This window comes from Pseudopodoces humilis, chromosome 7 (assembly GCF_049639895.1).
Source record: "Pseudopodoces humilis isolate 2021_Gansu_Grassland_sample_001 chromosome 7, ASM4963989v1, whole genome shotgun sequence".
NCBI lineage: Eukaryota > Metazoa > Chordata > Aves > Passeriformes > Paridae > Pseudopodoces > Pseudopodoces humilis.
This window is the reverse complement of record NC_142206.1, coordinates 58,723,266-58,736,840: the sequence shown is the minus strand read 5'-3', so window position 1 is coordinate 58,736,840 and position 13,575 is coordinate 58,723,266. Positions and strand designations below refer to the sequence as shown.

At 46.1% G+C, this 13,575-nt stretch overlaps 1 protein-coding gene across 2 annotated transcripts in view; it reads right to left on the bottom strand.

Moving 5' to 3' along the window:
* Nucleotides 1-13,575, bottom strand: part of ARMH4 (armadillo like helical domain containing 4) — a 52,006-nt gene that overhangs the window by 24,383 nt on the left and 14,048 nt on the right. For both annotated transcript variants that reach the window (XM_005528546.3, XM_088057696.1), the window contains exon 5: nt 6,727-6,981. In XM_005528546.3, coding sequence (XP_005528603.3) covers nt 6,727-6,981 — 255 coding nt within the window. The remainder of the gene's footprint in view (nt 1-6,726; nt 6,982-13,575) is intronic.

Sequence of the window (13,575 nt, the reverse complement as noted above, 5' to 3'; positions counted from 1 at the left end):
GAGAAAATGCCTCTAAATCCTCCCCTAGCCCCTGGAGGCAGCACTTAAGGCCTGGTAACAAATGGGCTTAGTCTTCCTCTGACACAGGATGCATAAACTTTGTGGAAGGGCTGGTATTTCAAAGTAATGTATCCAAGGATGTTTTAGTGCTGCTGTTTCCTGATACACTCCAACAAAAATGTCAGGGTTAAATATCAGCCTGATTATTGTGAGCAACAGTTTTGTGTCACCTGTTTCTGACAGCAGAGCTGGGAATCACCAAGACACCCTCCAATCTTCTGATTTACTCATCAGATCATAGGACTGTTTACTCTGAAAAGCCCCTCAAAGATCAAGACCAACCATTCCCCCAGCACTGCCAAGGCACCACTAACCTGTGTCCCCAAGTGCCACACCATACAGCTTTTAAATCCCTCCAGGGGTGTTTTTAAATCCCTCCAACCACTGCCCTCATCTCTGTTCCCTTCCCTTAGCCTTGATCTCTGCTTTGAGGACAAGAACTGAGGTGGCTCCAGCTCATCAGGGGCTCATGCTCCGTGGTTGGAATCTCCTCATCCCAGTTCACAGAGCAGACACACTGTTCCTGTCCTCCCTTTGAAACACACTGGCCTCATTGCCAAGGGCACAGCAGTCTTGTGCTGGATGGAAAAGGGAAGAGCACAAAAGGGTGGTATGTCAGGGCCACAGGGCTCAGACTTGTCCAAGGTTTGTGTCTCCTGGAAGGTCCCACTGACCAAGACCACAGGGCTGTGCAAGGAACAAGCAGGCTGAAGAAAGAAGGAATGTTAGAGAGACACACTGCCCAAAACACCTTGGAATTAGATGTGAGGAGGAACAAAAGCCATCTCTGATGTGAATTGTCCCCTCTTGGGAGCTGCTCTGCTGTTGTAACAGCAAATGTCACCCTGAGCTGGCAGAGAGGATCACCACTGCTCACAGACAGGATTGCAGAATTCCCTCTGACAAGACAAACCTGATTAAATATGAGTCTGCTCCAGGATTAAGATGCAAGCATGAACAATCTCTTAGATAAAAAAGAAGCAATTCCAAAGGGAGTGCACATCCCTCACGAGGGACAGAAACCTGAGTTAGGCACAGATTGATGGTGGGAGCTTCACTGCTGCTTGGGAGAGGGAAGGGGAGCTAGCAAGGAACATATGGACTGTATAAATTACTTGGAGCACCCAGAAAGACAGGAAAAATAATCATCTCTGTTCCTGAGACTGCTCATTTCTGTCTGCAGCTGTCTGGAACCCAGACCTGGCATGGCCAGTGCTTGGTGCCACATAAATACCTATGATGGGGCAGGATTGCTGCAGGCAGCTGCACTTGGAACATGTGGGGAAGGAAAATTTGCTGGTTATGCTCCTCATCCTGGCTCCTGCCAGCCTCTCCCACCTGGGATTCCTATGGACTGTCAGGATGGTGACTCTCTGAGTGATCCTTTGCTTCCATCCCAGGGAGAAATGCAGGTGTGCCCATCCTGCCTCCAGCTGGGAAAGGCAATGCCCAAGCACTCATCCAATTCCCCTCCTTCAAATCCCCACTCTGCCAAAGGCTCCCTGGTGAAACCAGAGGGGTCAGGGGCCCCTCCGTGGTTTTGCTCACCACCTTTAAAACACAGATGAGCCTTTCCAGGGTGATTAAGGAGATAAATGCATTAAAGATTAAAAGGCACTCCGATGTTCCAATGCCACGAGCTGTAAGAGTACTTAAAATAGATCCATTTGGGGCAGCAATTAAAGAACATATTACTAATTTCTGAGTCTCAGCTCCTGCCTTCCTAATGCTGGTTATTTTTGCCCATAAAAGCATTAATCCTATCTTCCTGTAAAAATGACATTTCAAGCATTCATCATCTTCCACTACTGTCCTTCTGCTCCTCTGCCTCACCATCATTAACCAGAGGCATCTGTTCTATGGTTTATGCAGTGTAATTTGTGACCACAGATCTGCAATACAACGAGAGTTATTTTCTCTGTAAGTAGCTGCTCAGAGCTGCAAAAATTTTTTATCCATTATAAAAAAAAAAAACCCACATTCCAAAAGTGTGTTTATTATGCAAGTGCCTTGTCATTACCTGAGAGAGTTATACGACCTTCCATTATGGTAAGAACCAATGTCCTACCCACAAAAATACATGAAACACAGACATGGTTTATGTTTTGGAAACTACATGTTGAGAATTATATTGTCACACTTCATAATTTCTTCCTAAATTGCTTTTTGTTTGGTTTGTTTGGTTTTTTTTAATCTCTAAATCCTATCCACAGGGATGGTCCAAACTCCCCTGTGTACAATTCCTCCATGGGCAGATGGAAATCAAAAACAAATGCTGTGGAACCAGGCAACTCAGGTGACTTCTCTCAAGCTAAAACCCTGTATTTTATATATATATATATATATATATATATATATATATATAAAATATATACCCTCTGGTATTGCCTTAAACAGGTGTGTGCAAGAAACACACCAATGGGTCAGCTATGGGCAAAAATGGAGATAGGCTGAAACAGAGAATAAAAAATTGTACCTTGCATACATCCAAGCCACCACAGACAGTAAATTCAGATGCAATATGGAACTGCAGTTTGATGAAGACAAAGGTGAAAAATCATGTTAGCAAAAATAGAAAAATTACATCAAGTGGACCCCAAATGGAGAAAACACCAACTCCCTACATTTTAAATGCACAAAGCAAACTACTGCATGGCCCAGTGTGGTAAAATTAAAGGCTTAGTAAATTGCCCTAGATCTCCTGCTGTTACCTACTGTGGATAGCAGGAGTTACTCACCCTGGGATGTGGGTGATAGGCAAGCACTAAGGCATCAGGAAATAGCTTGGAAGCCTGAGGCCATTTTCCTCTGGGCTCATTTTTTGTTAAATTAAGAATTCTCACAGAACTGGGAGAAGAAGCCACCACCAACAGAAGCAGAGGGGTTTGATCTCCTTGGAGCTGTAGAGCAAAGACCACCTGCTCTAAGATGCATGAGGAGTAACTAAAGGACCATGAACTGTTCACCAGGTTTGAACCCACCTCAACCAACTACAGCTCTCCTGGTAATGCAACACAAAAGAGGGAGCAGGGGAAAATCGGGTATTTTTATCTATTTCCTGAAAATTCAAGCTATACACCTGGTCTTTGTGTTCCTCTGACGCTCTCCAGGCATTCAGTGTTTGCCTACCACACACCACCTACACACAAATCAAGAACCAAGTACAGAGACACCAAAGTCACCTCACAGAGAATGCAGACAGGTCCAAAAGTGCTGCTCTGTCCTTCACTGGCAACCTGTGAAAGACAAGCACTTGAACTGGACACCAAACCAAACCCAAATCATATTCAGACCTTGCTTCCCCAGAGCTGCAGGCCTCCAGGACAGCTTTTGGAGGGTCAAATTCTATTTTATAAATGCCCAGGTTTTCTCATTTTCTGCTTTATTCTTTGTCTATATATTGCTGGTTAGAGAGCCAGTTGATGGGCTGTAAAACTGCCAGTCTTGTTATTGGTGCTTATAAATGACTTTTGCTCAGCTGGAGCTGGACTTTTGCTCATCTCACTGCCCAGAACTGACATTTTTAATGATTCTGTTCCTCCAGCGCCTTCTCATTGACCACTACAAAAATCCAAACTGTCTCTTGCTCTGCCAAGCTGTTTTGTGGATCAAATTCCTTGTTCTCCAGGGATTTGCAGCATGTCAGCCACCAGAACAAGCAAACTCAATAATAACTGAGCTGAGAACAGCAATTCCAACACTTCTGGGCTCTTCTGCACTATAGATTTTAGCATTAAATGTCAAAATTCTGAAGGCTAGAGGACAGAAGCATCCCCGGAAAAAAGACACAAGTGCAAAGTATTTTAAAAATGGAAAAATGCCAACTGTAAAAGTTTGGTGCTTGGATGTTGTCCCCTCACTCTGTTCTGTGTTGGGTACTGTCACCTTCCTTCAGGTCTCACTCTCCAATGCTGTATCCCAGGTGAAGTAGAACAACTTCCCCTTCCAAACCCTGCTTAATTTACACAATAAGGGAAATTCTTCACATCTCAGCACTATTTAGGGAAGGAAGAGACACACAGAGTTTTTCTGGGGATGTCCAGCAGTTACAAAGCTGTCCCCAAATTAAAAGAACTGGATTTTCAAAGACAAAAATCACCTAGAGAAAAAAAGGTCTCGAAGAAAAATAGCCTGTGCACCCATCCAGCAGATCTAAGACTTAGCAAGTATTTTACAGCGAGTCTGGTCTCTCCAGGTGATCCAGCAGAACAATGGGAGCAGCTCCTCCAGCTTCCTGACAGCTTTGGGGGATTTCTTGTGTTCTTAACCACCACTTCCTGCTGACACAAGCTGTGTGCTTTTTCCACCTCTCCTGCTCTTCCAAGTACACTCCATAGAGAAGAACATAGGACTAGGAATGGACACAGAGGTAGCCTGATGTGTGCCCATCAATCCAGAGCTGGGAACCAGGGCAGAAATCCTCACCTGGCACAAATGAGGAGGGGAAGGGCTACACTCCTGCAGAAGCATCTGCCATTCCTCACTACTCCCAGGAAATCAGCTCTCTCATCCCCTGGGTTCAGCTCCTTCCATGGCCTTAGCTTATCAGTGTGAGCTCATGCAAGTCCTTGGTTTTCACAGAATCACAGAATGTCTTGGTTTGGAAGGGATCTTAAAGATCATTTAGCTCAAATCTCCTCATCTATTTCCATTTTCTTTGTGCCTCTAAAACATAAATAATTTCCCTTTCTCTTAGGAGTACTGTTGAGCACCAGCACACTGCAGATGGGGAAGGAGCAGTGTCACAGAGCCACTGAGGTCATCAAGACAGGCAAAGAATAAATGGCTCTTTACATAAGTGTGTGCCTGCTGGAATCAGAGGGGTGAGTCACAAGAAGAGAGGCTGATCCCACTGCATCCCCTCCTTTTTTTGTCAGCACAGCACTGCACAAAAGTCCCATCCAATTCCTAAAAATGAACTCAGCTCAGGCACAGCCTCATCCTCTCCCTCATGGATGCTTGCACTGACTGCAACAGCCTAAAAACAAAAGGCAATCCAAACCACTTGGATCTGGTGACTTCCAGAGAGCACCAAAATCCTCGTCTGCCCAGTCCTTCAGGTGCTCAGACCCATCACTCTGATGCTGACCCAACTCACACTTCACAGGGGCTCCTCCAATGTGCGCGGAAGTCAATAAAACATAAGCTGGGGAGAAGAACCCTGCCTTTTACCACATAGTCTGTTTATTCCTTGACTGAAACTTTTGGAAAGCTGCCCTTTCCAGGCTCTGAGGAACAGCATCTGCCCCTGGTCACTGCTTTCTCATCTGCCTGCTGTAGCAGACATGAAATTCCTACCCTGAGCTGGAAATGCAGCTGTGACTCCAGTCCAGACCTGCATAAACCCTGAGCTGAGTGTGACACAGAAGCTCCTCTGTAACCCCAAAGGTCATGGCAAACATTGTCCTGTACAACAGCACCACAAACCTCCTTCACCCAGCTTGCCAAAGACAACCAGACGCCCTTGCAGACTCGGAATTATTCCTCTGCCACAGCTCCTGTGCAGCCTGGTGGGACAGCAGGACATGTGAAACAGGCCTGACACAGCCACCACCCAACAATCCTGTGTTTTTCAAGCAGGATTTAGTGTGACAGGGAGGAATCAGTCCTGCTGCAAACTCAATCTCCCCTCAAAGGCCAACCCTCCCACAGAGTTCTGGAAACACAACCTTTGATTCAATTCAGGAAGCCAACATCACTAAAGCAGGCTGGAAACAGCATCAGAGGAGAACCTCCAGGTTAAATCAGAATTACACAGTCAGGGGAAGCAATAGGAATCACACAGATATATGTAACAGACAACATACAAAAGACTTTGGGTTTTTTTAATTTGATGAGCTTCTCAGAACAGCTAACTCTAACAGTCAGATATAAAGACCTTCTGTCTAGATGTGGTTCAGCTTCCACAAAATCACCTGACACGTTCCCACTGCATTTGACTGGGCTTGGCTTGGGAACTGAGTATGCTGGGAAATTACTCCAGAGCCTTTTGCCAAGCTGGACAAGTTCCCTTCTAAGATCTCCCTTGTCCCACACCAGTTTTGGTTTGCATCATCACATGGACTTCACATATATAAAGACTGACTCTTGGGTGAAGTAAGTCAGTCCAGTCATTAAACACAGGGCCTGTACAAACAGCAGGATTAAATTGTTTAAAGCTCTATAGAGGCTTTGCAGGTTTGTCTTCACACTGCCAGCACAGGCTACCCTGGCTGGACCATGCACCTCTCAAAATGTCACAAAAGTGGAACTCAGACAAATGCTGCTGCAATAACAAACGAGCTGATGAGCAAATACCCCACTCACTTTGTCCCCACAGGACAAATATCCCTGCACCAACCCATCTTGGGCAAAGGGAACTGAAATTTCCCCAGGAATCTCATCTTAGAAGTAATTTTTTTGTCCATCCCTGGAGCAAGACGACACTAAGCTCTGGGAATGCAGGAGCAAGTTTGGAATATCCATATTCCCCCCAAAATGACAAGTCAGATCACACTGCCTGGGACACATCCCAGTGTCACCAGTAATCACTGGTGAACTGGGTTTCCTCATGAATGGACCTGCTTTGTGTTGAGAGCCAAGCCATGGCTGGTAGGAGGGACTGTCTCACGCAGAGTGAAGAGCAGGACATGTGAAAGGTAAAGGAAGAAGGGGCTTTTCTCTTACCCAGACCCTGGTTCTGCTGCTCCCACTCAATGGTGTCAGGAACCTGGTAGGATACCCCAGCCAGCTGGGCCACAGGGTTTTCCAGGCCAGCCAGGGGCTCCTGGGAGGTCTCTCCTGGAAGTGTGAAGCCTGGCAGCTCCGTGTCACCCTCCATGCTTTCATCCATCAGGTCAATGTCTTTGTCCTCCTCGTCTTCCTCTTCCTCCTCTTCTTCTTCCTCCTCCTCCTCTTCATCCTCTTCCTCTTCCTCACCCTCTGGCCAGGGAGACAGAAAGGGAACATCAGGAACCATCCCACCAGGCAGAAGGTTCACAGATCCCCCTAGGTGAGCTGAGCTCCTCCACAGGCAGAGCAGCTGAACACACTTGTGCTGTTCTCTGACAGCAAAGACACCCACAGGGCTTCGTTTGGAGGAGCTCATCACCACTGGGAGCTGCTGGGGGACAAGGAGATGTTGTCTCAGACCCTCAGATTAGTAGGAAATACAGAAATTTTTGGCTTCCTAGCAGCAGGGTGCAAATAAGGATGTGGATGTGTACCAACACATCTGTAACTGCAGAGCTCGCTGCTCAAGCAGTTACAGCTCAAGTGAGAACTCCTTCCCTGACTGCCACTCTTGGAGGCAGCTCTAAGTAACCCTTAACTCTTACTGAGGCTTTCCCAGCTCTGGAAAGGGCTTGGCTTTCAAGACCAGCTTGCTTCAAGTCCCATCCCACCTGGCCTTGGGAAGTGTTGGAAAGAAGGCAGCACGGCCAACGCTTCACAGGAGAGTTGATATTTTAATTTGAGGAAATTTCTGTGAATTTAGTGCAAGGTCTCCCCACCCACTGAAGGAGGGGGTTGAAACAAAATGATCTTTAAAGTCCCTTTCAACCAAAACCATTCTGTGACTCCATGAATTTTCTGCTACAGCAGAGAGCCATTTATTACAAAACTGACTGTAACTGTTAACATATGGAAAAATAAATATTTAAGCTGTATTTCATCACTGGAATCTAAAATGGCAACACAGGAACCACTGTACTGGATCAAACCAAAGGTTTTTTCTGTCCACATCCTATTTCCAGCCACAACTGGAAAATTTCAGATGCTGAAGAAGTCTAGAGCAGGGCAAATACAGAGCCAATCTTCCCACATTTTCCCAAGTTACCAAAGTCTCAAGGACATCCTATGCCAGAATTTGCATTGGAGCTATCTAATAGCTACTGATGGAGCCACCCACCATGGAAAGGTAATATCTGGAACAATGGCATGCTTTGAATTTCTCACAGTTAGTTTTTCAAGGCTAAGAATCAAAACATCATATTTATGCACTTTTATGTAATTTACACCAACTCTGCTCAGCCCTGTAGAAAAATTCCCCCCTGGTGCAGTCAGACTGGGAGAGCCCATCACCCTGCATCCAGGCATTAAAAACCAACAATCCACCCAAATCACCCTTTGTTATCCAGATATCCCTGTAGTTGTACCTCATACAGGCTGGTGGCAATCCATCCTGGATGAAATGGCCCCCACAGACTGGAATATCATACGAGGTGAGAATATGAGAAATCAGAGCATGTTATAAACCCACTGATCCACTGTGCTGTGCCATGGCATCTCCTTCCCCTGTAACTCAGGGATTTGCTTCCAAACACTGCACGTTTTCCTCAGCTCAGCAGACAAGACAATCCTGGTCACTGCCTTTCAGTCCTAGCCCTGTGTTCCATACAAATGAGCTGCTGTTGGGATTTAGCTGCATCATGCTGCTAGAGCATGCCTTTTGGTACCTGGAAAGATCATTCCTGCCTCAATGACACCACACAGAGCATCTAATGGAGCTCACAGGGATGCAGTTAGCCCCTTAAATTCCCACTGCATTTTACAGGCAGTTTCTGTATTATAATGTGCCCGTCATTTAGAGCTGAGAGCAGAATTTTCTCTGTCAAAATGCATGTTTGCATATAAAACACACAGCTGTGGAGCTGAGAGTGAAGCCTGGAGAGTGCTCACAGGAAACCTGCAAAGAAAAGTTAATGTAGGTCTTTTCCCTCTGCTCAGAGCAAGACAGCTATCAACAATCCCAAAATTTAACAGCAGAGATTCTGAGCAGCCAGAACACCAGAGAAGAGGAACACAAATAGAGCTTTTCCCTAGACTGGGTGGAAAAACCAGCCAAGAGAGAACAGGCATCGGATTTTTATCTCTGTAAAACTACTCTGGGACAAGGGTTTTAGAAGCTTCTCATGATTTTTAGCAATCCAAGTGACACACACCCGCCAGGATCCAGCTCTGAAGCCACAGATAGCCATCTCCCTGTCTCCAAAGCCTCGAAGGCAGCCAAGCTGAACACCCAAATTGAAAGTGCTGAGACTACTTATCACATCTGATGATCACCAAGCTCCATCCATCACCACGCAGCCACAGCAGAAAGCTGTGAATAATGAGATCCCGGCAGCACAGCCGCTGCAAGGGGGAAGGAAAAGGCTCCCAAGCTTGTTTCCTTCTCCTCTCTGGCTCATTCCCACAACTGAAAACAGCTTTTTAAGCCCCATCCCGAAATGCCAACAGCTTGCCTTGCTGCAAGGTGCAGCGCAGAGCACCACTTGGTGGTGACAAGGAGGAATCTGCGCTCCCAAAAAATAAACCCCACAAACTTCTCAAGTGTGGGATTTCAGGAGCAGAGGCACAACAGGCAGCCGTGGGCAGGCTGTGCATAAGGCTTGGCAGTCTCAGAAGGTGGAAAATGGAAGTGAGCAGCACACAGCTGAACCTCAAGCTGGAGGTTTGTGCTTCACACAACAGACTTCTACAAAAGTCACATTTCCCCATTTAATCCCCCTCCTGAATTCCCCTCCTTTTGGCCTTCAAAAGACCTCAGCAGCAGATTGAAAGAGAACTATTGGGAAAGACTGAACGTAGCAAGGAGGGAAAGTGCAAAGCCCAGCAGATTCAGAAATAATCCAGAGTTTTATGGGCATTTGCAGCTCAATATGAGCTATTTTTGTGTATCATGGAATGGTTTAGGTTGGAAAAGCCCTCTAGGATTACTGAGTCCAGCTGTTAATCCAGTTAAACCACAGCCCCAAGTGCCACATTCACACATCTTGGAGATCTCTCCAGGGATGGGGACTGGGCAGCCTGGCACAATGCCTGACCATCCTTTTGTTAAAGAAATTTTTCCTGATGTCCAATCTACACAGCCCCTGAGGCAGCTTGAGGCTGTTTTTTCTTGGCCTATCATTTGTTTTTGTAGCTATCAATATGTGTTCTTGTATCATTGTAGGGGAGGCCCAAGGAAACAAGTCTGAGATAAAATAACAAATTTTAAACAGAGGTTTTGGGGGATTCCAACTTTATTAATAGAAACAGGCAGCACTGGGCTTTATCATGGGACTCTGAGTGGATCCACAAGTGACACAGATGAGATCCAGAGGTTGGGATTTGCTGTTTCAGGGGGGCAAAAGCACCTTGTGCTTGCTCCAAAAGTGAGGTTTTTCACCACAGAACTACACATCCACGAGGACAGCTGTGGCTTAAGTGGGAGAAATGAGACCACCTCACACCTCCCTTGTGAGGCACTTCCCTGACCCAGCAGGAACCCACAATCTGTGGAATCTGAAGGAACTGGACAACTCCCAGCATCCAGCAGCTGAAAGCCTCAGACTCAAGTTTTGGGGGTGTGATGGCTTGAAAGCTGTAGCTGAAGCTACTGGGCTCATAACCTTGCTGAAGGTAAATGGGGCTACACCAGGCTTCAGCTGAAGAAAACTTCACTGCAGAATGATGTTTCTACATTTAGATATTTTCCATTAATGTTTGCAAGCACTTGTATTCCTCAGGAGAGCCAGGAAACCAGCATTTGTCAGGTTGAACACACAGGAGAAAGATCTTGCTGTGCCCTGAGCAGCAAGAGGCTCGCAGTGGAAGGTGACAGATTCACTCACAGGCACAAACTGAATTCAAAGCACAACAAAAAACAACACAAACTAAAAAGGAAAGAAGTTGCAGGGCAAAACCTGGAGCTGTCATTTGCACTGACCTTTCCCTTCCCAGCCTCCCTCACACCAAACTCAGTTCATAAAGATGTCTAAATGATACCAGAGGACTGCTGTGATCCATGACAGTTTGAGCTGTGATTTTTTTATGTGGTGTTCAGTGCTGCAGTCACCCCTATGTGCTAAAAACACCATGTAAATATGTAAATAATGCTGTGGAAATAACAGGATTAGGGATGGGTGGGGTCCATGACTCCCATCTCTTGCCAGAGCAGGAGGGAGAGAGATTAAGAAGGCTCTGCCAAGTGTTTTCTCCCACTGAGGTTCACTTTCTGCAGTGCTTTTGTGATCACAGCTGACTGTCAAGGCAGGAAGGCCTTTCTAGGACAACTCTTTCATTATTTATGTGTTGCCTTCACATGCTCAGTCACAATGTCACCATCCAACAGCTCCAAAAGGCTGCCAAGGGCCTCTGAGAGCCTGGAAGGAAAGAGCTGGTAGGAAGGTGGACAGGTTCTCACCAAGGAGTGCTCCTGGAAAAAGTGCTGTGCCACGGTGGGACAACACAGCCAGGCACAGAAACTCTGCCAAACATCAGGGTAAATCCCCCCTGGGGCGAGTTCTGCTAAGCCCAGCCACCTGCACTGCCAAGCCATCCAAGCTATTTGCAGGATGTGGTGTTGTCTTAAATGCTGGGCTCTGGAAAAAATAAATCAATCTCTTGGGAAGTAGTTTCAGCATCTGGGCAATGGCACAGGGAAAGGGACTGCTGGGAGGAATGCACCTCTTGGGTCTGACCCTACCACACAAAGCAGGGTAACATAACCCTACCCACAGAAGCTTCAAGAGAAGAGGAATTTACACATCACAGAATCATTAAGGCTGGAAAAGCTCTCAGATCATCAAGTCCAACCACCCCCCAGCACTGCCAGGGCCACCCCAGCCCACGTCCAAGTGCCACATCCACACATCTCTTAAATCCCTCCAGGGCTGAAGACTCCAGCACTGCCCTGGGCAGCCTGTGCCAGTGCCTGACCACCCCTTCAGTGATTGAATTTTGCCCTAATACCCAATCTGGTGGAACTTAAGTTTGTTTTCTCTTGTCCAAGTTCAAAGATTTCCTGCTAAAACAAAAACAAACTGCATCTACAGCAGCATTCACCTCAAAATTGCTCTCAGACTGAGCCAGGCTAGAGTCAGTTTAGCAGGACAAGACTATTTTAAAGGGGAAAAAAATACCCAAAGCGCTGCAGAATACACTGCATGTGCTATAACAAGTTTGCTCCCTGGCTTGCTGCAGAACCCTGGGTGTACAGGGGTTGAACCAACCAGTATAAAGCTTAAGACAAGAAAAAGGTGAGTTATGAAGCAAGGGCAGTCAAATCAGTGCAGATTTAATGGCCATGACCTGTGAGTGGACAGGGCAGAACAAGACAGATAAAGGCAGATAAAAAGTTTACATGTCCTAACAAAATGCCTTCCCCAGGAAAAGGGCTGTGGGTGTAGGATTTTTTTTCCAAACCACAAAAAAACCCAAAACAAACAAATCCCAACAAAAAACAAAACAACAAACAAAAGAACTAAAAAAAACACCAGCAGAGACACTCATTCCATTTTCATTAGGAAAGGCTGTTGGTGTTTTTTTTCCAGAAGCATTCAAGCCCTCTGAGGACTAAGAGGAGCCAAAGGGAACATGACTGAGTCCACCCAGCTCACATCTAGTCTGAGCTCCTGCTTCTTCCCAAATCCTTCATCCCCCTCCTGCAGCATCCCTGCAGAAAACAGCTTCCAAAAAAAGCCCCATGAGCAACACTCTCCAGCCTGGCAAGGGACTCCAGCCATGAGCAGCTCCAGCAGAAAACGTTCCTTGCAGAGCCTTACTGCCACATCCCTGCTTATCTGAACCCACCTCCCCTGAGCCAGGAGGGTAAACTGCTTAATCCTCAGATTAAAACAAACAGAAACTCATTAAAAACTTTCACTCACACAGCCCAATTACATTTCAATAACAGCAGCTGTGGGGGTTTATCTGCTGTTTTTGTTCAAGCTTGGAGATAAGCATGGGAAAGCTACAACATTAAAGTGATATTTAAGTGAACCCCTCTTTCTTGGACAAATGAAAAATCTAATACAGTTCAAAATTCAAACAAAGCTTGGTCAGAACAGGAACCAAGGTGGGTCAGACTAAGAAATGTCATCCAGCCTGCTGGAGGCACAACAGTGCCAGAACATCACAAAGAACAGAAAACTTGGGGTGCTCAGCCTTGAGATGGGAAAGCCTCAGGGAGACCTTAGAAAACCCTTCCAAGTGCTAAAGGGGGTCCAAGGGAGCTGGAGAGGGAATTTGGACCAGTGCATGACAGCACAAGAGGGATGGCTTCAACCTGGCAGGGTCAGATTGGAGATTAGGAAGGAATCCTTGTCCATGAGCGGAGTGAGGCTGCGGCTGTGCAGAAAAACTGCATGTCTGTATCAAACACTTTCAGAAGAGAGAGGAGAGGGAAAGAAGTTGGGTTTGATACAAGGAATTGTCACTTTTTCTTACCATTTTCTGCTACAAAGGAGAATGAGGGATGAGCCACCACCTACTGTGATGAAGATAGAGGTCAACACAGAGCAGTTCCCATTTCAGTGGTAGCAATAAACAAGAAGCAAGAGAAAAGCGTGTACCAAAACCATTTAATAATTCATTTTGCATGTGCTTTGTTTTAAATCTTCTGCTCCTTGCCAATTTAGTTGATATCCAAAGAGCTGGTGAGGAATTATAATATCAGCCTAGTTAACCATGCTGGGTTAAGTGCCTGCTTTATTTACACCTCTGCATCCTAATTCAAAATTTTAACAGGGTTGTAGAGATTCAGTGAGGCAGATC